Here is a 27,677-nt window from a genome sequence, read left to right on the forward strand (position 1 = left end):
ATATATATATATATATATATATATATATATATATATATATATATATATATATATATATATATAATCCTATCTATCTTCCTCGCAAATTATGGTGAATTGTTGAACACTCACGATCTTCATCCATTGTACCCGTTCACTGCCTGCTATGAATAACAATTCTACAATTGACCTTGGTGCGTGCCTCTGGGAAAGAGATTCTGTAAAATCATCAGATTAATTCCTTGTGTTTTTGATCAGAATTTTGACACTTATGAAAACAAAAAGTACCAAAATATTGAAATTATGTTCATCATACATTTAAAAAATCTAAATTAATTTGGATAAAATGTCTTTAATTTTTAACTCCAAAAATTCATCACACACATATTCCTTAATTTTGGACTGCAAGCAGCTACTTTTTTGATACATTTTAAAAACTGCGGTTTTAAATACGGTGTGGATTATTATTATTATTAATTTTTTTCCGGTGGCGGCAGTGATGATAATGGATAACTGCTCTTTTCCACAACTCAACTTTTACAACACATTTTGAGATAAATTAGTCCATAAATTTGCCAACAGTATTTAACAGGAGCAAAACAGGGGTTTTTACAGTCCTTAGGGCGCTGGGCGGCATTAGCTCAAGAGGTAGAGCGCTCATCTTGGGATCAAGAGATCGCAGGTTCGAATCCCGGCTCCTCCGTGTTACATGTCGAAGTGGCTAAGACACTGAACCTAATGCCCCCAATAAGCAGGTTGGCGCCTTGGCGCTATTGGTGTGTGAGTGTGTGTGAATGGGTAAATGTGAAGCACATTGTAAAGCGCTTTGGTAAGTCTTCATTGACTTGAAAAGCGCTACTTAAATGCATATAATTGCATTTCATATATTCAATCTTTACAACATACTCACAATATTTCAACTTGAATTAATGCATCCGTAAACATGGAAGTTAACCATCACAAAAGCTACGATTTTCTCTCTGTATCATCGCTGTAAGGTTGCTTGAGTTTCCTGAGGAACGATGAAATGGGATGCAATATGGCACCATTATTCACAGCGTGGTTACCCTGGCACGGTCGTTTAGAAATATAGGGCTCACATTTTGCACGACTCTTTGCTCATTCACGTTTTATTTCGGTGCAGTGGTAAATATGTTTTCATCTCTATCGTTGACATCTTGAAGTCCAGTCAAGTCAAGTCAAATTTGAGACCTTGAGAAGGGACCTCACAAGTGGTATCCCCCTTTCAGGATGACCAGGGTGAATTACATTTAGCATTACAGTACATAAACATAGTAAACACTAGGTAACATGTTGAAAATGTGTCCGATAAGTGCATGACAGCAGCGACGCCCCCAGCCTGTAAACTAGTCCAGAAAGTCTATGACGGCCACGACGCAGCTTCCCATCTCTGCCAGCTGGTCCATGCAGGCGTTCACATGCTTCAGGTCAAACGCTGGTCAAGTCAATTTTATTTGTATAGCCCTTAATCACAAAGAGTCTCAAAGGGCTTCACAGGTTATTACACAGGCTTTTTTTTCAGACTATTATTACACCATCCCATGATCTGGAACCAACATGAGGGCAAGGAAAAACTCAAAAACCTCAACATGAGGAAAATGAAGTAACCTTGAGAAGGGGGACCGCACATGTGGCATGCCCCTTTCAGGATTACCAGACAGCAAAGGTTTTTTGGTTTGGTTTGAACAATTTTATTGACACTATTAACAGCAAATAAACAATGTGAGGTTTGAACAATTTTTCTCGGCAATTTTAACAGCACTTAAGCATATTCACAATTTCGTTATATCTGACAATATGCTGTTTTAACAATTTTTTCTGACATTTTTGACACAATTTCATTATATCATATCCCAACAATATGAGTTTTTATCGACACTTTTAACAGCAATTAAATACATTCACAATTTCACTATATCATATTATAACAATATGAGGTTTGAACAATTTTTATCGACACTTTTAACAGCAGTTAACCAATGTGTAAAGGGCAATACTATTGTGCAAGGGCATAGCTCTATCTTCTCAAGTGGGATTCCATCCCACCCTCCCAAGCAGCATCCTCCAGTCCTCTGCCCGGGATGCTCAGATGGGTCCTCTCCCTTCTTACTTCTACCTTCCACAACCACCCGAATAACCAGGCCGTTGCTGCCGGGACCCCCACAGTGGAGCTCCGGTTCCCTCCTCCGGGTGGGTGCAGACGATTTCTCTTTATGGCTGCGACCTAGGCTTGCCGCTCGCAGATTGTATGGTATCTGCAGCCATTCGGAGCACAGCCACGGGGGGGATTTGCCTGCACCTCCTTACCAGCAGGTTTCTGGAGGTCCAGATGGCGTCGTTGATGGCGGCGAGAGTGAGCCATTCCTTGACAAAGTCGTTCTGTGACCTTTTCGACCGACTCACCCCGTAAAGCACGTACGTGCGTCAGGGACCTCCCCTGCTGGCATGTCAGGGAATTTTCCTAGGTAGCCCGCCATTGCCCACAGGTCCTCGGCAGCGCTGCACTCACAAAAAAGGTGCCTCACCGACTCCAGGACGCCACAGCCATGTTGCAATCACAAATAATACAGAAATATTGTCCAAGAAAAGTATAGGTTATTCATATGCTATAGAGTAGTGCTGTAGAAAATAAACTTGCATTTGTAGAACAGATTTGCATACATTTAGAAAGAAATGTAGAAAGACTTGCCTACAGTTGGGAGAAATGTTGCTTACATCTCGGGAAGGTCTCGGCGGACGAATTAGTATAAACAATCCTCCTTAAGGGAGGACAAGAGATAACGGCAAAGGGCAAGGTGACATAAACTTAAAAACACTTCCAAATAAGGACAGAACCCTGGGCATGTACACGTGAAAGGGTGTAGCGTGAAAAGGGACGGGGCCAAACCGGGCTCTATTGAAACTATAAAGACGCACGCATATCTGAGATTCGCTGAGTTTCTTGTTGAAATTGTGTATCAATAAAAAAGAACTCCCTCTTACGTCATTTGATTCCTGCATTCTTTGAACACGTATGAGACGATTCAACAAATTGGTCTTATCTTCATCATTAGAAGTGTGTTTTTAGCTTAGGTTTAAACATTTCCACTGAGGTTGAAGAACGGATCTCAGGGGGAAGAGCATTCCACAGCACCGGTGCCCGGATGAAGAACGCTCTTGAACCAAGTCAAGTCAAGTCAAGTCAAGTCAAATTTATTTATATAGCCCTTAATCACAAAAATGTCTCAAAGGACTGCACAGGATTACAGTTACAAAATTACACAATTACCTCATCTTAAACCAGCAAACCAGCATGCGGGCAAGGAAAAACTCAAAAACCTCAGTGTGAGGAGAAAAGAGAAACCTTGAGAAAGGACCTCACATGTGGTAATCCCCCTTCCAGGATTGAACAGGGTGAATTACAATTAGCATTACTGTACACAGAATAGTAAACACTAGGTAAGATGTTGAAAATGTCCAGAAAGAGCATGACATCAACGACGACGCCAGCTGGTAAATGCAGGGGTTGACATGCTGCAGGTCAGACCCCGGTCCGTTGACCCATCCCAGATCATCCTTCTCCTTCGTATCAGCCAGGCAGGCCTCAGAAAAAGACAGGACAAAACAGAATACAAGGTGGGCATCAATCATATGCTTTGGAATAGAAGTGTGTCTTAAGCCTCAATTTAAAAACTTCCGTTGAGGTTGCAGATCTTATCTCCAGAGGCAGGGCGTTCCACAACACCGGGGCCCGGATGGAGAACGCTCTCGAGCCCGCAGACTTCTTGGCTCTCGGAGTCACAAGTAGACCGGCATTTTCCGAGCGCAGACTCCGTGCAGGAACATAGGGGGAAATCAAATCGGAGAGATAAGAGGGTGCAAGCCCATGCAAACATTTATATGTTAATAAGAGAACCTTAAAGTCACATCTTAAGTGGACTGGGAGCCAGTGCAAGTTGGCCAATACAGGTGTAATATGCTCAAACTTTTTAGTCTTAGTCAAAAGTCTAGCTGCCGCATTCTGAACCAGCTGCAAACTTTTAATGCTAGACATCGGGAGACCAGAAAGCAATACATTACAGTAATCAAGCCGAGAAGTAATAAACGCATGAATTAAAATCTCTGCATCTGATTGGGACAGTATTGAACGAATCTTCGCAATATTACGGAGGTGGTAGAAAGCTATTCTAGTAATATTTTTCACATGTAACTGAAACGACAGGTTAGGATCAAATATAACACCTAGATTTTTGACCGAGTCACTATGGGTGATATTACATTTGTCTAGGTTCAGGGTAATGTTTGAAAACAAATGACGACAGTGAGCTGGACCAATAATCAACATTTCAGTTTTTTCTGGGTTAAGGCGTAAAAAATTATTTGACATCCATCTTTGAATCTCAGTAAGGCAATCCTCCAGATTTCTAAAACTTAAATGTCCAGTTTTTTCCAGTGGCACATACAGTTGAGTGTCATCTGCATAGCAATGGAAACTAATATTATACTTGCGGATAATGTCACCAAGCGGGATCATATAAATACTAAAAAGAAGGGGGCCAAGTACAGAGCCTTGAGGAACACCACAAGGGACATTAGATTGTTTAGAGGTCATATTGCCATAGTTAACACATTGCATCCTGTCTGACAGGTAGGACCTAAACCACGAGAGTACAGTTCCTGAGATACCAATGCGTTCTAGACGAATCAATAATATGTTGTGGTCGACCGTATCAAAAGCAGCGCTGAGATCCAGCAGCAGTAACATTGATGAGGCACCAGAATCTATTGTTAAAAGGAGATCATTGGTTACTTTTGCAAGGGCTGTCTCAGTAGAATGATTTGCTCTAAATGCTGACTGGACAGTTTCAAAAAGGTTATTTTCTGACATGAAGTCATTTAGCTGCTGTGCAACGACCTTTTCAAGTAATTTCGCAAGAAATGGCAGATTTGACACTGGCCTATAATTACCTAGGCTTTCTGGGTCAAGGTTAGGTCGCTTAAGCGTGGGTTTAATGACGGCAGACTTGAAGGCTACAGGAACAATACCCGAGGATAGCGATATATTAATAATATTTAAAACTGATGGTCCTAAGATCTCAAACAGATCCTTCACCAGTGAAGCTGGAAACGGATCAAGCAGGCACGTAGTTTGTTTGGCCCTACTGACCATCTGTGTTAGATTATCAAGGGACAATTCATTGAAACTGGAGAATGTTTCTAAACAACCGCTGACACAGTCCATACCTAGCACCTCCACATCTTTGATATAGGAGGAGGAAACAGAGCGTTCTTTTAAAATTTCATTCCTGATTAGTTGAATCTTTTTATTAAAAAATTCCATAATGTCATTAGCAGAATGAGTGCAACCATTTGGGTTAAGTTGTTGTCTGGTAAGTTTCGCCACTGTGTCAAATAAAATTTTTGGATTATTCTTATGTTCAACAATAATCTTAGAAAAATACGAAGCTTTAGCTGAGGCAAGAGCTACTTTATATTTCAGCAAACTGTCACACCAGGCCAGTCGAAAAACCTCCAGCTTAGTAGTGCGCCATTTTCGTTCAATTTTTCTGCAACTTTGTTTGAGTAACCTAGTTTCTTCAGTAAACCAAAGTGTAGTCTTCTTGGGTCGGAATTTATACTTTAGGGGCGCCACAGAATCAAGAACATTTACCAAAGCAGTATTGAAGTTGTTTGTAAGTGAGTCAACAGACCCAGTGTACGAAGGGAAGGCTGCAGTTACCATAGGTAATAATTCTTTTAAGGCTAACACCGTTTTAGGGCGGATATTGCGACTGCTAAAGCCTATATTTTCCTTATCACAGTAAACATTAAACAACACCTCACATTTAACAAAATAGTGATCAGAGATGGCATTAGGATACGGTAACACTGTAACATTTGAGGCTACTACGCCACGGGTCAGGACAAGATCTAGAGTGTTCCCATCTTTATGAGTTGGCACATCAACTATTTGATTGAAACCAAATGTATCCATCAGTGACTTAAATGCAATTGCAAGTGAATTTGATGGGGAGTTTATGTGAACATTAAAATCACCAATAATTACAACATTGTCCGCATACGTAACTAAGTCTGATAACAAATCAGAAAATTCTTCCAAAAAATTTGAGTATGGTCCAGGTGGGCGATACACAACAACTACATAAATTGGTGTTGACATTAAGGACCTCATAACAAGTGCTTCAAACGTTTTAAAACTAGTAGGGGTATTAGAAGTAAATTTCAACCTATTTTCCGATATAAGAGCAACACCTCCACCTTTTTTGCATGGTCGTGCCAAGTGCGCACTCACAAAGTTAGGGGGAGAAGCCTCATTTAACACTACAAACTCATTTGGTTTCAACCAGGTCTCACAAAGGCCAATAAGGTTAAGATTGTGTTCATTAATAAGGTCATTAACAAGTAAAGCTTTGGAGGCTAGTGATCTAATATTAAGAAGGCCAAGCTTCAGCACTGTGGACTGAGCTGAAACCTTTCGCGAGTTTTGCACCTTAGTGGTAACCACCACAGGATTCGACTGCCGGTCCCGGGTCTTGTGCCTTGCATGACGGCAGATGCGGCCCGAATTCCATACCACAGGAATATTGTTGACCGGTGGAGTAGCAGGATGACTATTGGTAGAAAATAATGTTATTTCTTCTCCCTCCTCACCTAACAAGGGAGAAACAGAGGTAAGAGGCACAGAAGAAGATGCTATAGAATAGTATAGATCAGGGTGTATGGTGCAGTCAGTAGAACACTCTAAACTAGAAAAACTATGTGAATTGCATGAATCTAGCATAGCGCTAGTTAGCTCTAGCGTTACAGACTCCACACCCATGGTAACAGGTTCACTAATCACCTGTGACCTGGCCTGCACTAGTGTATCCTGTCATGGAAGGCTTAAACAGTAATCTATATTTTTAGAAAGAGTGAGAGCGCCTTCCCAGTTAGGGTGAAGGCCGTCTCTCCTCAGCAGGTCAGGTCGGCCCCAGAAATCAGGCCAGTTATCCACAAACCTAAATCCCTTCTGATTGCAAAAACTTGCCAGCCATCGGTTTAGCGAGACTAGTCTGCTAAACCTCTCATCATTGCCTCTCGCAGGCAAGGGGCCAGAGACAATTACTCGATGCCGACTCATCTTTCTGGCGAGATTACAGGTCCTAGCAATATTTTTCTTTGTAATCTCAGATTGTCTCATTCTAGTATCATTGGAGCCGACGTGAATGACTATATCGGTGTAGCTAGCCCTGTCCTGGTGTCTAGGTTTGCTCGTCAGCTCCCTCAAATTAGCCTCAATGTCAGCGGAACACTTCTTGGTTCTTGGGATCACCAGAAGACCGACATTCTCAGAACGAAGGCTTCGGACCGGAACATAGGGGGAAATCAGATCTGAAAGATATTAGGGAGCAAGTCCATGTATGATTTTGTATAATACTAAGAGGTCCGCTGACTCATCTCCAATCGTCCTTCTCCTTCATGTCACCACTAGGCAGGCAGTTGGAAAAAGACAGGACAATACAGACTATGAGGTGGGCATCAATCATAAGCTTTGGAATAGAAGTGTGTTTTAAGCCTTGATTTAAAAACTTCCGATGAAGAGTTAAGAGTTAAGACGTAAACTACTCGGTGCAGATGTGAAAAATGACACAGCTGAAAATGGCATCGGCGCTAAATTCCCGGTGTGGTTGGCGCCCAGTGGGCGCTGTGTTTAACATGTAAGAAATGGACGTGAGTTAGTTCCTTTTTTAGGCTTAACATTTAGTGCGGATTGTTGAAAGATGAATCTGGAGCGCTCTGCAGTACGGTATTTACAGCATATAAGAATGCAAGGCTAACACATCAACCTTCCTTTTAGTCATCATCCTTCCGATCTCCTCTTTCTTCCACTCAGTCGCTTTACTTCCACATCCTCTCACATTTAATGACCCTATAATTAGGGTTTGCGAGACCTTTCGGTCTCCCGAAGACCGCGATTGACGTGGATGGATGGTGTTATGAGTGCACTGCAGGAAAGAGGTCTAAATATAATGGAAGCTAGAGCTCTTGTTGGTGATAGAAAGGAGTGGAGAGGTGTTGTGAAAGGATAGTGGGATTGTGGACGCGTTCTTAAGGATGGGCTGGGCACCCGTATGATGCGGCAGGGGTAAACCAGTGAAAGCTGTCGGGCCCTGCTGTTGAACAAAAGAATGTGTTGTGTCACCCTGACCCGAGTGACATGGCCGCTTTCTGGAGTCCCGTTTCATCTGGAGGGACAAAAGCATGACCAACTTGGGTGCCGAGGTGCCTAACTTGTTTGGGTGTTTGGGCAATTGGGTTGGCCATGGTCCAAAAAAATTTGTGTTTTTTTGTTTTTGTTTTTTTTTGTTTTTGTTTTGTTATTTATTTCCCCTTTATTTTCTTTGTTATTGTATGTGTGTGTCTTGCTGTCGGTCACCCCTCTTGAGGGATATGACCAAGGTAGATAAATAGATAGATAGATAGAAGAATGCAAGAATTATTGAACAGCAAGGCCTTTTCCGTTTTATCAAAGACAAGAATGCTTACTGTTCCTTGCCCATCTGTTTGATGTCACATGTCCAAGCCAGTTTGAGATGAATGGGGTGAGGCGAGAAGTCTTGTTCTGATCCCTATTTGCCCCGCTTTTCTGACAATGAAAGATTTTCTTGTTGCTAGCACACAAGGAAGGGAGGAGAGGTCATGACAAAGGGTCTATTCTTCTGCTGTGGACAGATGCATCAGATCATAGGGTGATGGATGAAGGATGTAGCGCAGGGGTCGGGAACGTACGACTCGCGAGCCAGATATGGTTCTTTTCATGAGTACATCTGACTTTGAGATAAAATGAGGGCCATAGTAATACATCTTCCAATTTTGGTGTATACAAACATACATACAACACAGAAAACCCAATGTTTTGTTTGAAATATATAGAGCGTCAACTACATTTTACACAGTGTTACACCAATTGACCCTGTTTGGAGATGTCATTATATATCGTATTAAATCGTATTAAACACACTATGCTCATTGTTGAGACACCGGATCATGAAAACTCTCAGAACAAACTGTGAACACCCAAAAAATACCAGCCAAGCACCCAGAGCAATGTAACTGACAAAGACCAATAGCAAAAAGGCATCATAGAGATTTATTCAGCGTGTAGGTAGATAGATAGATAGATAGATATATACTTTATTCGTCCCCGTAGGGAAATTCACACTTCCAGCAGTATCCTTGTGTTGAAAAATAAAATAATAAAATAAAGATATAGAATACAAAAATACCCAATATAAAGTTTTGCTATAGAGTATTTAAATAGTGCTACGGAAAATACACACTCTAATAAAAATTGGGTAATATGCAAATGTAGGGGTGGGGTTTAATGTAGGCTTTTACTCTCCAGGGTGGAGTTAAAGAGCCTCATGGCATGAGGAAGAAATTATCTCCTTAGTCTGTCCGTGGAACAAGACTGTGGTAGTAGTCTGTCGCAGAAGCTGCTCTTCTGTTTGGAGTGTGACCGCAAGTTTCAGATTTGTATGTTTTTGCGCATGCAAAATCTGATTTTGTTGATTTTGTATAATAGAGAAAGGTTGTAAGGATGGGCTAAAAACATCTTATTCCTTATTGTGCTGAGAAAACATTATAGAGTGGGGGCGCCATATCCCATGGGTCTGCAGTACAGAAAATTATGCTTATATTAAAGTTCCCGGTTCATGTTCATGGATCCCTTGACCACCTGCAGGTAGGCGCCTCGCATGGCTGTCACCTCTACCGGTGTGTTAGTGTGTGTGTGAATGAGTAAGTGTGAAGCACATTGTAAAGCAGTCTGGGAGGTCATCAGCGACTTAAGAAGTGCTAAATAAATGCAGACCATTTACCATTTGCCCGGGTTCTCTGGCACCACTTCCTGTAGTGTGCCTTGGACCAGTACCTATCCAGTTCCTCTCCAAATCGTTTCCTTACGTAGGCGTTCGCTCCCCCACATGAAACAGTTCTGGTTTCCATGGTTACCAGTAGCAGGAAATGCCTCTTGATCAGACTCAGATACAGCACCTTCATCATCTAGTCGCCATTTTTGTCGTTGTAAAGCGTCCTCCTGCGTGTGACAATACTGATTCATTCACGGATACCTTATTCACCTAGGTCGACGAGGCACCACTTCTGTGGTGTGTCTTGGCCTAGTGGCTCCGATCCCTCTCCAAACTATTTTTCAGGATAGGGTTTTGCTTCCCCACATGAAACAGATAGTATTGGTTTTTGTGGTTAACAGGAGCAGAAGCCTTCTGTTCTGATTCCAATACAGCAACTTCATCATCTGGTTGCTGTTGTTATTGGTGTTAAGCTTATTCTACACACTACACAGCATCATCTCCAAAAAGAATAGCAGCTTCAGCAGACTGCTGTCACAGTCTTGTTCCATGGACAGACTGAGGAGATCATTTCTTCCTCATGCCATGAGGCTCTTGAACTCCACCCGGGGGATTTAAAGCCCACATTAAAACCCTAAACCTACATTTGCATATAACCCTATTTTCATTACAGTGTGTATTTTCCGTCGCACTATTTAAATACTCTATATCAACATGTTATATTGGGTGTTTTTGTATTCTATCTCTTTTATTTTATTATTTTATTTTTCAACACAAGGATACTGCTGGTAGTGTGAATTTCCCTATGTGGATGAATAGAATCTATCCATCTATCTATCTATCTATCTATCTATCTATCTATCTATCTATCTATCTATCTATCTATCTATCTATCTATCTATCTATCTATCTATCTATCTATCTATCTATCTATCTATCTATCTATCTATCTATCTATCTATCTATCTATCTATCCCCCCTTTTCAGAGATGAGCCAGGCTTTGGCATTAACAGGTTTTTTAAATTCTAGTAAAATAAGAAGCATAATAAATAGTAAACAGATGCATATTTTGCAAATTTATTAGTAAACATATATACAACAATTACATCTATTTTACTTTCCTAAAGTTCAATATATCCCTGTAATATCAGAATACATATACACAAATAGGAGGCACTAAATAATACACACTGTCCCTTTAAAAAAAAAAAAAAAACTACTGACACTAGATCCTAAATCATTGGGAAATAACTTTTGTTACGGAATTTTGAATAGCATTGCATCACTTGCGGCTTTCTTATTTTTGTTAAAAGAACGATGTGGCGATGAATATGCTTTGCTTTTGTGACATATTAAAGGCTCTTTGTGACATAAATGACTTTGCCTTTTTTGCATATTTGTACGTATGATTTATGTATTTATTTTGTTTGTGTGAACCTTATTTTTAAGTTTGTTTTTTTTGACAAACATAATAATTTATAAAAAAAAAACATGCTTCTCTAAAAAACACAAATATTCCCTATTTGTAATCTATGGAAACCATAGCCTTTGTTGTGTTAATCCATCACCTTCAGTCTCACAAATGTAACTACTTTAATGGGATGGGATGGCTTCCTTGGGGGTACATTGAGGCTTTCCGTTGTGTTTTAGGGGGTCTTTAGAAAGAAAGGGTCAATGGACTGATATCAAGGTCTTTGCTTCTAAAATAAACTTCCTCCATCGCTTGACTCAATTATGAAGCCAGTGTCTGATAGGTGCCGTTGACGGAGCAAGAAGCATGCAGCCTTAGCAGAGCAAAAGGCAGTCTTGAGACTGTAATCCCATTATCAGCCATTAGGCAAGGCGTTTTAAACGGATCCTCCTTGTTTCTGTGGGTAGAGGTTGCCGTCTTTGACAGCAGGAGATGGAATATAGAAAGGAGCCGGTGGAGCCGCTCAGGGGTCACATGACTGATTGTGTACGTTACGATGAGGCTTGAAAGTCATCCCTCCCTCCTCTGGCCAGTTTTCAGTGTTTGTTGTGTATTTGTTTGCAAACTCAAGGGGCCAGCTTTTGCTGCTTGTAGTGACGGTGTGTATTTTTGTTGACCAAATCCTGTGACTAACCATGTCACTTTTGTGTTGCTTCTCCAGGGATTATGGCTCCAAGCGCAAGTCGGGTAAGTCACCTGTTTTAGCCTTTCTATTTTCCCTTTTTTGCATATTGTGTTAGTCATATTGCAGCTGAGTTTCTGATTATTGATTTAATTTGCACAGATCATGTTTTAGTACTTTTCTGGCTTATTTAAAATATTTTAGAGGCATTCTATTACCAAGGTATCGGCAGAAATTGGAGAAGGTACTCGGTAAACTGAACAAAATTTAACCTATTTTCTATAACCTGTCTCGCTGCTCAGCCAGTGCTCGGGCAATGATCCAACTGGTGAGCCTGTAAAGCAAGGTGAAAAGCTCTGATTTTTGGGAGTGGTAATTAAAAAAAATTGCATTACGGGATTTGAATGCATGTGCAATCCACTTTTGTCAATTTGTGGATTTGACAGACCACTATGCAGACCACGTAGCAATGTATGCGCTATCTGACTTGCACCAGACAATTCAGATTGCTAGGTGTGATTCAGTCTCAACTTGCGACCTACTAATAATGTATGAGAAAAGGATCGTCAAGTCAAGTCATGTTTATTTTCTATAGCCCTTTATCACAAGGGGTCTCAAAGGGCTGCATAGACCACAGATTATTGCAAACTGCAGACTATTATTACACCATCCCCTGATCTTAAACCTACATGAGGGCAAGGAAAAACTCAAACCTCAACATGATGACCAGGCAGCAACGGATGTTTCAATAACAAATTATACACAGATATTGTCAATGTGAAATATAGTGTTTTAAACCTAGATTTAAACAGTTCCACTGAGGTTGCAGATCGAATCTCAGTGCACGTGTGCGGTACAGTTCTAAGGTCTTGGGAACCTCCTGCGTGGGTTCAAATCCAGCTACCGGACTTACTGTGCGGAGTCTGTATGTTCTCCCCGTGCTTGTGTGGGTTTCCTCCGGGCACTCCGGTTTCCTCCCACATTCCAAAGACATGCATTTCAGGTGAATTGGCCCGTCCAAATTGTCCCTAGGTGTGACTGAGCGAGTGAGTTGTCTGTCCCCGTGTGCCCTGCGATTGGCTGGCAACCAGTTCAGGGTGTCCCCTGCCCACTGCCTGAAGATAGCTGGGATGGGCTCCAGCACTCCCGCGACCCTACTGAGGATAAGCGGTGCAGCTAATGAGATGAGAATGAGATGAAAAATACATAGCCTGATCTCATTTGCCCATTTTGGTTCTAATCTGGATTTTCTCGGTCACTGGTAGCAGACCACAACGTCATCGTAGATTGCGGAGAAAGAACTAAGAAAGATGCTGAAATAATTGTTTGGGTTGTTTGGTAAATGAGGGGCAGTACGGCAGCGCAGTGGTTAGCGCAGGTGCGGCACAGTTTTGAGATCATGGGATCGAACTTTCCTGTGTGGAGTTTGCATGTTCTCCGCGTGCTTGCGTGTGTTTCCTCCAAGTACTCCGGTTTCCACATTCCAAAAACATGGATGTCAGGTTAATTGGGTGGTCCAAATTGTCGCTAGGTGTGAATGAGTGAGTGACTTGTCTGTCTCTGTGTGCCCTGCGACTGGCTAACAACCAGTTCAGGGTGTCCCCTGCTCACAGCCCGAACATTGCTGGGATGGGCTCTAGCAATCCCGTGACCCTACTTAGGATGAGCTTTGCAGATAATTGGATTTCGTAACTAAAACAAATGTGCTAAAACAAATGATCTTTGTTTTCTGAATAATCTGTCTTACTGTGAATAAATAGCTTCCACATGTGTTTTTACGGTTTATTATCACTTACTAAGGGGTATTGCAACTAAAAAGAGCAATTGACTTAGTATGTGTTCAGGGTTGGGTAAGGTTACGTTAACTTGATTACTTTCAATTACTTTTGGATGACTCCAATACCAAATATGCTAATACAAGACAAAAGAAACTAAATATGAATCAAATGATGACTCACAACACGTGGTAAGCTTTCTCTCCTGGCTTTGATCTCTTTGATCTCCGGCAAAACTAACATAAAATGCGACAGAAACAAAATGAACATAAATCCAAACAGCTTGCTAACATCATTTTTGCCGTTCCATGTATTCCATTACTCCCCAATTTTAGTTTCTTTTGTCTTTTATTAAAATTACTAAAGGCTTGATGTTAAAGTAACCCTACCCAACCCTGAAAATGAAGAAATGTCAAATATTTCACTGTACTACCTCATAAGCAGATAATAAGTATATAAAAAGAAGAAAATAATACTTAGAATAAAAAAAGAATGATTTGCTTTATTTATGTTTTTATTTTTTACAGTGCAATCTTAAACCGCTTTGTTAAATAAATTATGTTATTAAATGTACTGTGTTACCTCATGAGTAGATAATTAGTACACAAAAAGTATATAAATATCTACTGCCACCTACTGATATGGATGACGATTACAGTTCCTCGTCTGAAGATTGCAAAAATAATGAATAATGGCCTGATTTTTTGGAAAGATAAAGTCGGGCAAATTCCAGTGGCACGCTAGACAAGGTCTCACGGCACTCTAGTGTGCCCCGGCACACTGGTTGAAAAACACTGGTCTAGTGATTACAAATCGGATTTGGGCTGAGTGTGTGTGTGAAGGGGTAATTGTAAAGCACTTTGGGAGGTCTTCAGTGACTTGAAAAGCGCTATATAAATGGAGAACTTTTGCCATTTACCATTACTTATTATTATCATCATCATTATTATTGTTATTTTTATTAAGGAATTCTGATTGAGCCAGGCCACAAGCATGTAGTCGGACATTAAACCTTTTTTTGTTCATGCATTCACTGTATGACTGATTCATCACTACCGTAAATTCCGGACTATAGAGCGCACCTGATTATAAGCCGCACCCACCACATTTTAAGAGGTAAACCGATTTTGTACATACATAAGCGGCACCTGTATATAAGCCGCATGCGCCCACATTTAAACATGTAACACAAACACAAAATTAACCCAAACCTGACTTCAAGTCCCGCGATTGAAACTAAATGTCCTTCATTAAAGTCCACAGTCCAAAAATCACAGCCGGCAAAATGAACGGAAAATGATACCGGTACTTAAGGTTTGATGCAGACCTGCAGAGTCTGGGTCCCGTTTAAAGTAATCCAAGGAAAAAAGTGAAAAAAGTTTCCTTGTCTGTCCCTCACCTTTAGCAGTCCCCACTTAAACTCTGCACCCCGCGTTTGTTCCGCCCCTCATTTTTCGTTCACACGTGCAAAACATATCGGAATAAGTGTCTAAAATAAATAACAATAAATAGATTACAAAAATTGAGTAGTGTCCACGTGTTTGCTACTTTGTTAATTGCATTTCCACCCACCATGCAAAGTTTGTTTGTATTTGTTTCTGGTTTCCTTTTAGGGAATTCGGTTAGTAGTTGATTGCCCACTTGTAACTTTGTTCATTGCATTTTCCATTTTGGTTTGGACATTTTCAGGTTGGATTTTGTTTGGACATTGTTTTGTGACCATTGTTTGTGTGTTACTTTGTTCCTGGTTTTGTTATTAAACAGTAAATACTGTACCATACTTATTATTTTAGCTCCTCTGCCTTAATTTCTCCTTCCCTTTTTTTAGGTTCACCTGCAAAATCTAACAATTTGTATGAAATCCATAAATGATGAGCAAGACGAATAAAACAAACCAACTGGGTTTGCTACTATTCACATGTTATTTTTGATAACTTTGGTTGAAGGGGCAGTATTCAATTTTGTCAAACGTTTTTGGCTGCTGGTTTGGTGCATAGAGCCTATTGTCAATCGTCACTGTGAATAATTGCACTATGACAGAGTGAGCAATAAAGGTGTTTTCACTTTAGTAGCTTGACAAACTTAACTTTGTCTCAAAATAAGAATAAACCTTTCAGGCTGTAATCCCATATCAAATGCTCTTGCCCTGTTGTTCTCTCTTTGTCTCTCATTGTTCGTCTGTCAACCCGCCGGCTCATCCATCCATCCATCCATCCATCCATCCATCCATCCATCCATCCATCCATCCATCCATCCATGTATCCAGGAATGCTCACCCAAAAATACAGATCCAACTAACCCTACACACAAAAAATAAATCACTCCCTCAAGTCTTCTGGACCAGCTCGGTGGCCTCTTTGTAGTTCTCTCTGGTAAGACTAACAACAAAGCAATCAAAGAGCTTTCTTTTCACTTTACAGAAAATACATTTTAGAATATCACAATACATTTTTACATCTTTACATTTTAACAAGATACTTTTAACAAGAGATCGTATAGTGGATTTTTAACGTTTACAATGAATTCAACATGTTTTTCTTTAGTCTGAATTTTAACCAACATCATCCTTTTTTAATGTATATGAGAAAATAGGAATAAAAACAATAATGAGTATAAAAATGGGTACAATTTACCTGCAAATGGATGAGTCACAACATTAGCTTTTTCTGCTGGGTCTGATCTCTTTGATCTCTACAAGGGGAATTAATATTTAGTAAAACAAACAAAACGAAAATAAACCTAAACAGCTTGACAATATCAATCACATTACTATGCATGGTGAGAGATTTGTCAGCTGGGGTTATAATGTTTAAAATTAACTTCTTTTGTGGAGCACCAAAAGATATGTCTTACCTTTGTAGTTCTCTCTGGTAAGACTAACAACAAACCCCGCCTCCTGGTCACATGTTAGAAGCCAAAACCAGACCCCACCCCATACCAGCAGATGGCACTGTTGGACTCAGCATTGCAGGACATTTACCCAAAACTATACACATATTTCAGCAGGAATTTCAATAAAACAAAAGTTATTATTACACCCGTTACATACACCCCCAGGTTGCTGGTTCAAGCCTCGGCAGGTGTTATGCCGAGAAATGCATCCCTGCCGAGATTTGCAACTGTAACCACTTTTACCTTGTTTTATCTCACTTTTATATCACTTTTCGGGAATGTAATGGTGAACACATAACCAAAACCACTTCGTCTTGCATTTGTTGGGAATGTAATACAAGTTAAAGCATTCCGTCTCTGTATTTGTTGTGAATGTAATCGAATGGTAATGCACACCGTATATAAATCACTTTTGAGAACTATTAATAATAATAATAATAATAATAATTTCCTTGTATTGTCATTCTGTGTAACAATGTACACAGAACGAAATGTCGATTGCACCTGACCCGTTGTAGCGAGCCGATGCAGCCGCAGCCAACAGAGGGCGCCGCCGACCACTTTTTAAGTCTTAGGAATGACTCGGCCGGGGCGCGAACCACCGACCTCCCAGTCTCAAAGCGGGCGCCTTACCATCTAGGCTACTGAGCTGGTATTATGCACTCTTATTATGCTGAAATAAGCTTTATAGTAACAGTTTCAATACGAGCGATTTGAACAGAAAAAGGCAAAATAAACATGCTACCTGCTCAAAAGTGATTTGTATACGGTGTGCATTACCGTTCGATTACATTCACAACAAATACAAACACGGAACCGTTTACGTTGTTTAAGCTGTTTAAATGAAAGAGTGTTGGATGTTGATTTTTGTGACTTTACCTTTCATTTCTAATTAATGTTACCTCGCAAGTGGAGGCTAGAGAACCTCACTTACAATGTGGCCTTTGGAGTTAATGAGCATGCACCATAAACCCTATTCGAAAATATTATTCGTATCCCGGACGAAATGAGTCCCAAAGAAGGCCCTGAGTATCCCTGAAAGCATGGCCAAAATGGTACACCCTTATCAGGTGAGTGGAGGGCACAGATAAGCCCCGAATCCGGGCAATGCGACCCCGCAAAATTGCCCCACCGATCATAGTGCTCTAATCGTCGGCTGAAATGAGTCCTAGATATTGCCTTATTTGAACCCTAACCCCGCCACCACAAGCTTTTCTAGAGCGCGTATGGGTCTTTCTAAGTACATCAGTGAAAATTTGTTTTCATGGCTTAGCCCGGAACATTTAACAACAGCCAAGCTAGAGCTTTGATCTCCATATTTAGAAGGTAAGCTTACACCCAACCAGTGTTCCCTCTAAGCTGCGCGCGTGCGCAATTGCGCACTGCTCGCACATTCTCAGCGCACAAGAAAATCTAGCCAGCGCACAAAAATGAGGGCTCAAAATTACTAATTAAGAAGCGACTTAGGTCAAAGTTACAGTGCATGAAGGTAAAAATACACAGGTTCCCCTGACGTTGTCTCCTAAATGCCGTATTTTGAAGTCGAGTCGAAGTAGAACGAAGTTGAGTAAAGTTAGTAGAGAACCGGCTTCTTTGGCTCGGTTCAATAAAAGGAACCGGCTCTTTCGGGTCCTAAACGGCTCTTCGGGTTGTTTTTGCTTCTTTAATCCCAACATGACCAAATATTATGTACAATTATGCACAACATGACTTAAAGGAAGCTGGGAATAGAACAAAGAAGAAAAAAATACCAAAATGAAAAAGTAGTGAAAAGCTGAGGAAAAAAAAAGAAACAAAAGGAAGAGAAAAAAAAGAAGGAAAATTTTAGAAAAAAAGCCAGAAAAAAAGAAAAGAAAGAAATATAGGAAAAAAGTAAACAGAGAACAAAAAGAAAAAAGTAACAAAAAAGTAGAAAAAAACACGGAAAAAAGAAGAAAAAGTTTGTGTTGCATTCAAATAATTTCTAATTATATCAAGTGAATCTTGTTGCCAACATTATACTTCCACTAAAAAATGTGATTATGTACAGTTCTGTATCTTACAACCGACTAAATAAGCCCCCAAAAATGTTAATATTATGCGACAAAATATATCAGGAAATAAAAAGAAATGGATATCTTGTGAAAGAATTGTAAGAGCAAATGACGTTTGTAGGCCATACAACCTTTGCAATAATACATGAGTCAATTCATTCAAAAGAGAAAAATAATTTTGTATTGCCGGAAACTCAGCAAAATGTAACTTGACGTCAAATTTTGGACATGTTTGATAATTAATTATCTTGCCACACTTGGGATTATGGTGGCTCACTGTTGTTTCAAGCGTTGCTCACCGACTTTGTGTGAACGCTCAGACCCGTAAGGAAAATTACAGGGAACATTGCACCCAACCAATATGGCCGCCTCACTCGGTTTTTCTGTATGTAGATTATGTGATAACCATCAATTTCTACCTCATATCTTTTGTGAAATAATCCTCTTTTCTTCTCTTTTATACCAATATCAAATTCCTGTATGTCAGGTTTATGGATGAGTTGAAAAAATGGCAGTGAATTCATCATTTAGAATTTATTAAATTAGAATTAATGGTAAAAACTTAACAAGTGTGTGACACGCATTTCAGCTTGACGTCCGAGCAGAGGGACGGAATAAATTGTATGATGAATCAAATTTGTTATAAAAGATTTTGGAAATGTAGATAGAGCCTGAGTGATGAGAACGGAGATGCTTTCTCTCACCATGTTCATTTTCTATACAATCTTGATTTGGACTGGTATATGGCTAAAGGGAGCATTTCTGTTGTATTAGTACCAGTATGCTTAACTTGTGCTCTACCATTTTACTGTCATCATCCCTCTGTCAGGCTGAATAATCGTTCTCTGCTTTTTTCCGTTCTCTTTTACATCTGCAGTATGGATGTACGGCATTACAGACGGCCCAAGGAAAGAGGCGTCAGGTAGCTTTGTGTGTCTTTGTCAAATCAGTACATTTGCATGAAACAATTAAGCATTCAGCTCCCCTTGTTATTACCGTAAATTCCGGACTATAGAGCGCACCCGATTATAAGCCGCACCCACCACATTTTAAGAGGGAAACCGATTTTGTACATACACAAGCCTCACCTGTATATAAGCCGCATGCGCCCACATTTAAACATGTAACACGAACACAAAATTAACCCAAACCCGACTTCAAGTCCCGCGATTGAAACTAAAAGTCCGTCATTAAAGTCCAGTTCAAAAATCACAGCCGGCAAAATGAACGGAAAACGATACCGGTACTTAAGGTTTGATGCAGACCTGCAGAGTCCGGGTCCCGTTGAAAGTAATCCAAGGGAAAAAGTGTATATTTCCAAAGGTAAGGGTGGGAAAAATATATCAGATGAACACATTTACTCACGCAACTCCTTTTTCTTTAATCAACTTTTTACCCCCTCTTCTTTCCTTGTCTGTCCCTCACCTTTAGCGGTCCCGACTTAAACTCGGCACCCCGCGTTTGTTCCGCCAGAATAAGTGTCTAAAATAAATACAAATAAATACATTACAAAATTATACAGTTGCAAATACATATTATACATGGGTTACACATATTTACAAAGAAAGACGGTACACCGAGAGAGTTTTCAAAGCTTTAATAATAATAATATAGCTTTGACAGGGCAGTTAATGGTAGCAACACTCGAGCGCCGCTGGCAGCCGTTAGAAAAATTACATAAATTGGCCTTATCACTGAATAAGCCGCAGGGTTTAAAGTTAGGGGGGGAAGTAGCGGCTTATAGTCCGGAATTTACGGTATTATGAATTCATGCAAACTCACCCGGAACCTGCCCAATTTGGTTGTATATGACTCCTTTTGAAAGTGATTAAACCATACCGACATACCTAAAGGGAGTACACCCCTCACATTTCTGCAGACATTTCCTCATAATATTAATGGAACATCACTGAAGAACCAACGCTTTGACACAGTGAAAATAAGGATGTAAACAAAGGCCATGGCTTACTGTAAAGATATCTTCTGATCTGATGAAACAAAGACTATTTTATTGGGCTCATGTCTATGGTGTGAGACATGTGTGGTGGCAACCAAGTGAGGAGTAGAAGCATGTTTGTATTGTGCCTAATGTCAAGCATGGTGTAGGGGATGTCATGGTTTGGGGCTACATGAGTGCAACTGGAATTGGGGTTGCATTTACTTAAGGGGAAACTGTGAAATACTGGAGCAGAGCATGATCCCCTCCAAGGATTCACCAAGAATTTTCTAAAGGGATAAAGGGGAAGGACTGTCCAAGCATGTCCCCAAATCTCAACCAAATAGAAAATCTTTGGGGCATTCTCAAGCAGAAGGGGGAGAAGCACAAGATCTTGAATATCTCCCAGCTTAGTCAGGTTGTCATGGAGGAGTGGAAGAGCATTTAAGTGTCAATTTCTAAGGTGAAATCCATGGGCAGGAGTATTCAAGTGGTTCTGCAAAATCATTGCAGCACACAAAGAATATTGAACTTCAGGAACTTTTACTTAAGGGTGTACTCACTTTTGTTACCGGGTTTAGCTACTAATGGATATATTTTGAGTTTTTTGAGGGTTACAAATACATTTACTCTGCTATATAAGCTTTACACAGACTACCTTTCCTTGTACCAAAGTGATGTTTCTTCAGTGTTGTTCAATTAAACATTATGATAACATCTCTGCAGAAATGTGAAGGGTGTTTTGTGACATACTGTAGATTGGTGTTATAGTTGCATGAAATTGGAGCTGCCTTTTTTTACACTGTTGTTCAGAAATTGCCCAGAAAGTGAAATAATACTGGCAATGATGATTTAAAGTTAACAATGCAGCAACTAGAAGCTCAGGATTATTATTTTAAAATAGATACATGTCAGAAAAACATTAAGCTGCCTATCGCCACCTTGTGTTGATACATTATCATAGGCCAAAATAACACGACCCAATAACTTGAAAATGGAAATACTCACAAAATATAATTGCAACATACTCCTAGTCAGGGTTGGGTAGGGTTACTTTAACTGGATTACTTTCAATTACTTTTGGATTACTCCAATACGAAATATGCTAATAAAATACAAAAGAAACTAAATATGAATAAAATGATGACTCACAACACGTGGTAAGCTTTCTCTCCTGGCTTTGATCTCTTTGATCTCCGGCAAAACTAACATAAAATGCAGGGTTGGGTAGGGTTACTTTAACTTGATTACTTTTAATTACTTTTGGATTACTCCAATACCAAATATGCTAATAAAAGACAAAAGAAACTAAATATGAATAAAATGATGACTTACAACACGAGGTAAGCTTTCTCTCCTGGCTTTGATCTCCGGCAAAAACTAACATAAAATACGACATATATAAAATGAAAATTCTAGTAAAATAAGAAGCATAATAAATGGTAAACAGATGATTATTTTGCAAATTTATTAGTAAACATATATACAACAATCTATTTTACTTTTCTAAAGTTCAATATATCCCTGTAATATCAGAATACAATTATGACTCACAACACGTGGTAAGCTTTCTCTCCTGGCTTTGATCTCTTTGATCTCCGGCAAAACTAACATAAGATGCGACAGAAACAAAATGAAAATAAATCCAAACAGCTTGCCAACATCATTCTTGCCGTTCCATGTGTTCCGTTACTTCCCAAGCCGGCACAAAATTTAGTCATTTTATTCACATTTAGTTTCTTTTGTCTTTTATTAGCATATTTGGTATTGGAGTAATCCAAAAGTAATTGAAAGTAATCCAGGTAAAGTAACCCTTCCCAACCCTGCTCCTAGTGATAGATGTAGTGGTAACTCTACTAATGTACGCATGTGAACGTACTGTCTGCTGTATGCATGCTCAACTGTGGTAACATGAGTGTGCTCTGTCGTCGACATCCCACATTTTGTTTTTGTATTTTTTTCTCCTTCACGCTTCAGCCTTCTCCAGACATCCCATTTACATGCGCTGTCATCAGCTTCTTCTTTCACCCATCTGGTCAAATTATTCATGCCTATGCTTGACTTCGCTCCAAACTCCCCACCCCCCTCTCGTGTATACCGTTAGGTCGTCTGCACTAGAAGATGAGGGAGAAGTACGTTTTGTAAAAACTGAAAAGATCATGACAGATTTTTCTAATATCAAAAAACTTTGTTAAATAGTATTACCGCACATTTATTTAGAAGAAAAAGAAGATTCTATTCTATTCTATTCTATTCTATTCTATTCTCATCTCATCTCATCTCATCTCATCTCATCTCATCTCATCAGCTGCACCGCTTATCCTCAGTAGGGTCGCGGGGAGCCCATCCCAGCAATCATCGGGCATGGGCAGGGGACACCCTGGACTGGTTGCCAGCCAATCGCAGGGCACACGGGGACAGACAACTCACTCGCTCATTCACACCTAGGGACAATTTGGACCGGCCAATCCACCTGAAATGCATGTCTTTGGAATGTGGGAGGAAACCGGAGTGCCCGGAGGAAACCCACGCAAGCACGGGGAGAACATACAAACTCCGCACAGTAAGTCCAGTAGCTGGATTTGAACCCACTCAGGAGGTTCCCACGACCTCAGAACTATGCCGCACACGCGCTAACCACTGCGCCGCCGTGCTGCCCCTATTCTATTCTATTCCATTCTATTCTAATATCAAAAAACTTTGTCAAATAGAATTACCGCACATTTATTTAAGTTTATCTGTACAAACCTTTCTCACAAAGAACAGGGTTGGGTAGGGTTACTTTAACTTGATTACTTTCAATGGGGCGGCAGTAGCTCAGGAGGTAGAGTGCTCGTTTTGGGATCCCAGTTCGAATCCCGGCTCGTCCGTGTTGCATGTCGAAGTGGCCTTGGGTAAGACACTGAACCCCCAATACCCCCAATAAGCAGGTTAGCGCCTTACATGGCTGCATGGCCGCTATTGGGAAATGTGGAGCACATTGTAAAGCGCTTTGGGAAGTCATTGACTTGAAAAGCGCTATATATATTAAAAAAAAAATGCAGATCAATTACTTTTGGATTACTCCAATACCTAATATGCTAATAAAAGACAAAAGAAACTAAATATGAATAAAATGACTCAATTTTGTGCAGGCTTGGGGAGTAACGGAATACATGGAACGGCAAAAATGATGTTGGCAAGCTGTTTGGATTTATTCTCATTTTGTTTCTGTCGCATTTTATGTTAGTTTTGCCGGAGATCAAAGAGATCAAAGCCAGGAGAGAATGCTTACCACGTGTTGTGAGTCATCATTTTATTCATATTTAGTTTCTTTTGTCTTTTATTAGCATATTTGGTATTGGAGTAATCCAAAAGTAATTGAAAGTAATCAAGTTAAAGTAACCCTACCCAACCCCTGACAAAGAACAAATTATTTTTGCATACATCAATGGTGCCAAATTCATTTTAGCTTAGGGGCCCACTGTAGAAAAATATTCTCACGACGGCCAGACTTTTATATTAATGTTGTTAAAAGTGTGCCTTAGCCAGGGTTGGGTAGAGTTACTTTAACTGGATTACTTTCAATTATTTTGGATTACTCCAATATATTCTAATAAAAGCCAAAAGAAACTAAATATGAATAAAATGATGACTCACAACACGTAGTAAGCTTTCTCTCCTGGCTTTGATCTCCGGCAAAACTAACATAGAATGCGACAGAAATAAAATGAAAATAAATCCAAACAGCTTGCCAATATCATTTTTGACGTTCCATGTATTCCGTTACTCCCCAAGCCTGCACAAAATGTAGTAATTTTATTCATATCCATCCATCCATCCATTGTCTTCCGCTTATCCGAGGTCGGGTCGCGGGGGCAGCAGCGTTAAAAGGGAAGCCCAGACGTCCCTATCCCCAGCCACCTCCTCCAGCTCATCCGACGGGACCCCGAGGCGTTCCCAAGCCAGCCGAGAGACATAGTCTCTCCAACGTGTCCTGGGCCGCCCCCGGGGCCTCCTGCCGGTGGGACATGCCCGGAACACCTCCCGAGGGAGGCGTCCAGGAGGCATCCTTATTAGATGCCCGAGCCACCTCAACTGGCTCCTCTCAACGCGGAGGAGCAGTGGCTCTACACCGAGTCCCTCCCGGATGACTGAGCTTCTCACCTTATCTCTAAGGGAGAACCCAGCCACCCTGCGGAGGAATCCGGGATCGAGTTCTTTCGGTCATGACCCAAAGTTCATGACCATAGGTGAGGGTAGGAACGTAGATCGACGGGTAGATCGAGAGTTTTGCCTTTCGGCTCAGCTCCCTCTTCACCACGACGGACCGGTACAGGGTCCGAATGACGGCAGACGCTGCACCGACCCGTCTGTCGATCTCCCGTTCCATCCTACCCTCACTCGTGAACAAGACCCCAAGATACTTGAACTCCTCCACTTGGGGCAAGACCTCCTCCCCGACCCGGAGGGAGCATACCACCCTTTTCCGACTGAGAACCATGGCCTCGGACTTGGAGGTGCTGATCCCCATCTCGGCTGCTTCACACTCGGCTGCGAATCGCTCCAGCGAGAGCTGAAGATCACGGCCTGAGGAAGCCAACAGCACCACGTCATCTGCAAAAAGCAGTGACGCAATGCTGAGGCCCCCAAACCGGACTCCATCCCCGCCAAGGCTGCGCCTAGAAATTCTGTCCATAAAAGTTATGAACAGAATCGGTGACAAAGGGCAGCCCTGGCGGAGCCCAACCCTCACCGGGAACGAATCCGACTTACTGCCGGCAATGCGGACCAGACTCTGGCACCGGGCATACAGGGACCGCACAGCCCGGATAAGACTGTGCGGTACCCCATACTCCCGAAGCACCCCCCACAGGGCCTCCCGAGGAACACGGTCGAATGCCTTCTCCAAGTCCACAAAACACATGTAGACCAGACAGGCAAACTCCCATGCACCCTCAAAGACCCTGAAGAGTGTATAGAGCTGGTCCAGTGTTTCACGGCCAGGACGAAAACCACACTGTTCCTCCTGAATCCGAGATTCGACTTCCTGGCGGACCCTCCTCTCCAGTACCCCTGAATAGACCTTACCAGGGAGGCTGAGAAGTGTGATTCCCCTGTAGTTGGAACACACTCTCCGGTCCCCCTTCTTATTCATATTTAGTTTCTTTTGTCTTTTATTAGCATATTTGGTATTGGAGTAATCCAAAAGTAATTTAAAGTAATCCAGTTAAAGTAACCCTCCCCAACCCTGGCCTTAGCTGTAAGGCTGGAGGTCTTTTAAAGGCTCACAATTAAATTATGATTATGATTCAGAGGTGAGGAGTTCGATTATATAAGGATTACAGTAATCCCTTGCTGTAGCGTGGTTTACTCATTGCTGTTTTGCTACTTCGTAGATTTTCATCGTACATTGTGTTCTGCATTGTGATTGCTAAAACAGTCACCCCGCCCCTTTTCTGCTTATGTCTGCCTGTGCGTCAATGACGTTGCGGTCTGAGCTCTGCAAATGCGTAAACATCTTTAGGAACCTACAAAATGTATGCACACATATTTTCAAGTTTCTCTAAAAGCCATCATGTCTACAAAACGCTTTGGACCGTGCTAACTGATCATTTCCAATCACTGGGGGATAAAATGTGTAGTTTAATAGGACACGCTGTGGTAAAACGAGACATCCGAGCAACACACATATTTCCTTAAACAGCTCATCCATGACTTTTATTTTAGGAACAAAAATGCTGTTCCCTTGTTGATGAATTATAGTCATTAAATAAAGCTACACAAGGTGGTTTGCTTTCTGAGTGGTGCCTGCGTTTGGCAACACCCAGTGGTCATATTTGAAACTGCAGGTCATTGTTTGATGTGACAGAGCTAATTTTTCTCTTGCGCTTCTCTCAACCTTGTCTTGCGGGCCGTGTGTTTGACACACCTGCCCTATAAGATAAGACAAAATGAATTCCTACGTAATGCCGCTCAACCTGCCATAGAATGTTTTGATATTAATGTACCGTATTTCCCGCACTATAGGGCACACCTAAAAGCCTTTATTTTTTTCAAAAGCTGACCATGAGCCTTATAATACAGTGCGCCTTATATATGGATCAATATTAAGTTGCAAAGTCTTGCAACTAAGGCAAGCAGCCGCCGACTAGATTTTCCCCCGAAGGCGAAGTTGTCCGCCGTGTATGCTGGGATTTATATACCGGCGTTTCATTTCCTAACCAATGTGTCAATCATCGTTTGAATCAGTCACTATTGGCTAAAGTTATTCGGAGGTAAAGGGGGGGGATACCTTTTATCATTTACAGGCTCGCATAGGCTAAAGGGGCGAAACAAAGCCTGCAATTGGCCGAAAAAGATGAATGTGAAATACACGTTGGGTTGCACTACGGCATAGAGAAAACATTTTTTACTATTCTGTATTTGTAAATATTTGACTCTCCTGGATTTACTACACTCACGGTTGTAAGAAGACCATGGTTACGTATCATTATTGAACGTGATGGCTGCAAGAGAACTTAGGTGAGCTATGCGGCTTTATATTTTTCCGGTATCTTGTTTTAGAACGATCTTGATGTTTCTGTGATGAGTCTATTTTTAAACTCAATTCAATTCAAAGTGTTTATTCTCATATGCACGGCAAAGAACCCCGTTTCCCTGCAAAATAAAATTCTTACTTTGCTGTCCACACAGTTGCCAGCAAAAAATAAAATGGAAACTAAAAAATGTTTGGCATTTCTTGAATCCCAAGACTTTAACCTTCCGAATGATATTTGGAACGATGCATTTGAGAGATTGGTGACATCGTACAGACACTGTTTCCGTACATGTCTGAGACACATATTTGCTTCTTTGCAAGCTTTGGGAATGTTAAGGGGGTAATAAGTTTGACTGAACTGACTGTTTTGTCGACGTTCCCATTGTAGCGCCTTATTATCCGGTGCGCCTTATGTATGGAAAATATAGGACCAAAAACTATTTTTTGGGGGTACGCCCTATAACCTGGTGCGCCTTATAGTGCGGAAAATACGGTAATTCAATATTTTTAGATGATAAAACATTTTGGTGATAGTGTGATAAGTAGTCATTCAGACTGCATTCTAGATTTGTTCTT

At 40.9% G+C, this 27,677-nt stretch overlaps 1 protein-coding gene across 5 annotated transcripts in view; it reads left to right on the plus strand.

The window, feature by feature from the left end:
• Positions 1-27,677, plus strand: part of sh3pxd2aa (SH3 and PX domains 2Aa) — a 105,613-nt gene that overhangs the window by 51,322 nt on the left and 26,614 nt on the right. The window contains exons 1-3 of one of the 5 annotated variants that reach the window (XM_088341616.1): positions 11,472-11,809; positions 11,985-12,010; positions 19,523-19,567. In XM_088341616.1, coding sequence (XP_088197742.1) covers positions 19,528-19,567 — 40 coding nt within the window. In that variant the 5' untranslated portion in view covers positions 11,472-11,809; positions 11,985-12,010; positions 19,523-19,527. Of the gene's footprint in view, positions 1-11,471; positions 12,011-19,522; positions 19,568-27,677 lie in introns of those variants that run through there. The other 4 variants (XM_088341613.1, XM_088341617.1, XM_088341614.1 and 1 more) reach the window with 4 other exon arrangements.

This window comes from Urocampus carinirostris, chromosome 8 (assembly GCF_059441175.1).
Source record: "Urocampus carinirostris isolate Australia breed hairy pipefish chromosome 8, RoL_Ucar_1.0, whole genome shotgun sequence".
NCBI classification, from domain to species: domain Eukaryota; kingdom Metazoa; phylum Chordata; class Actinopteri; order Syngnathiformes; family Syngnathidae; genus Urocampus; species Urocampus carinirostris.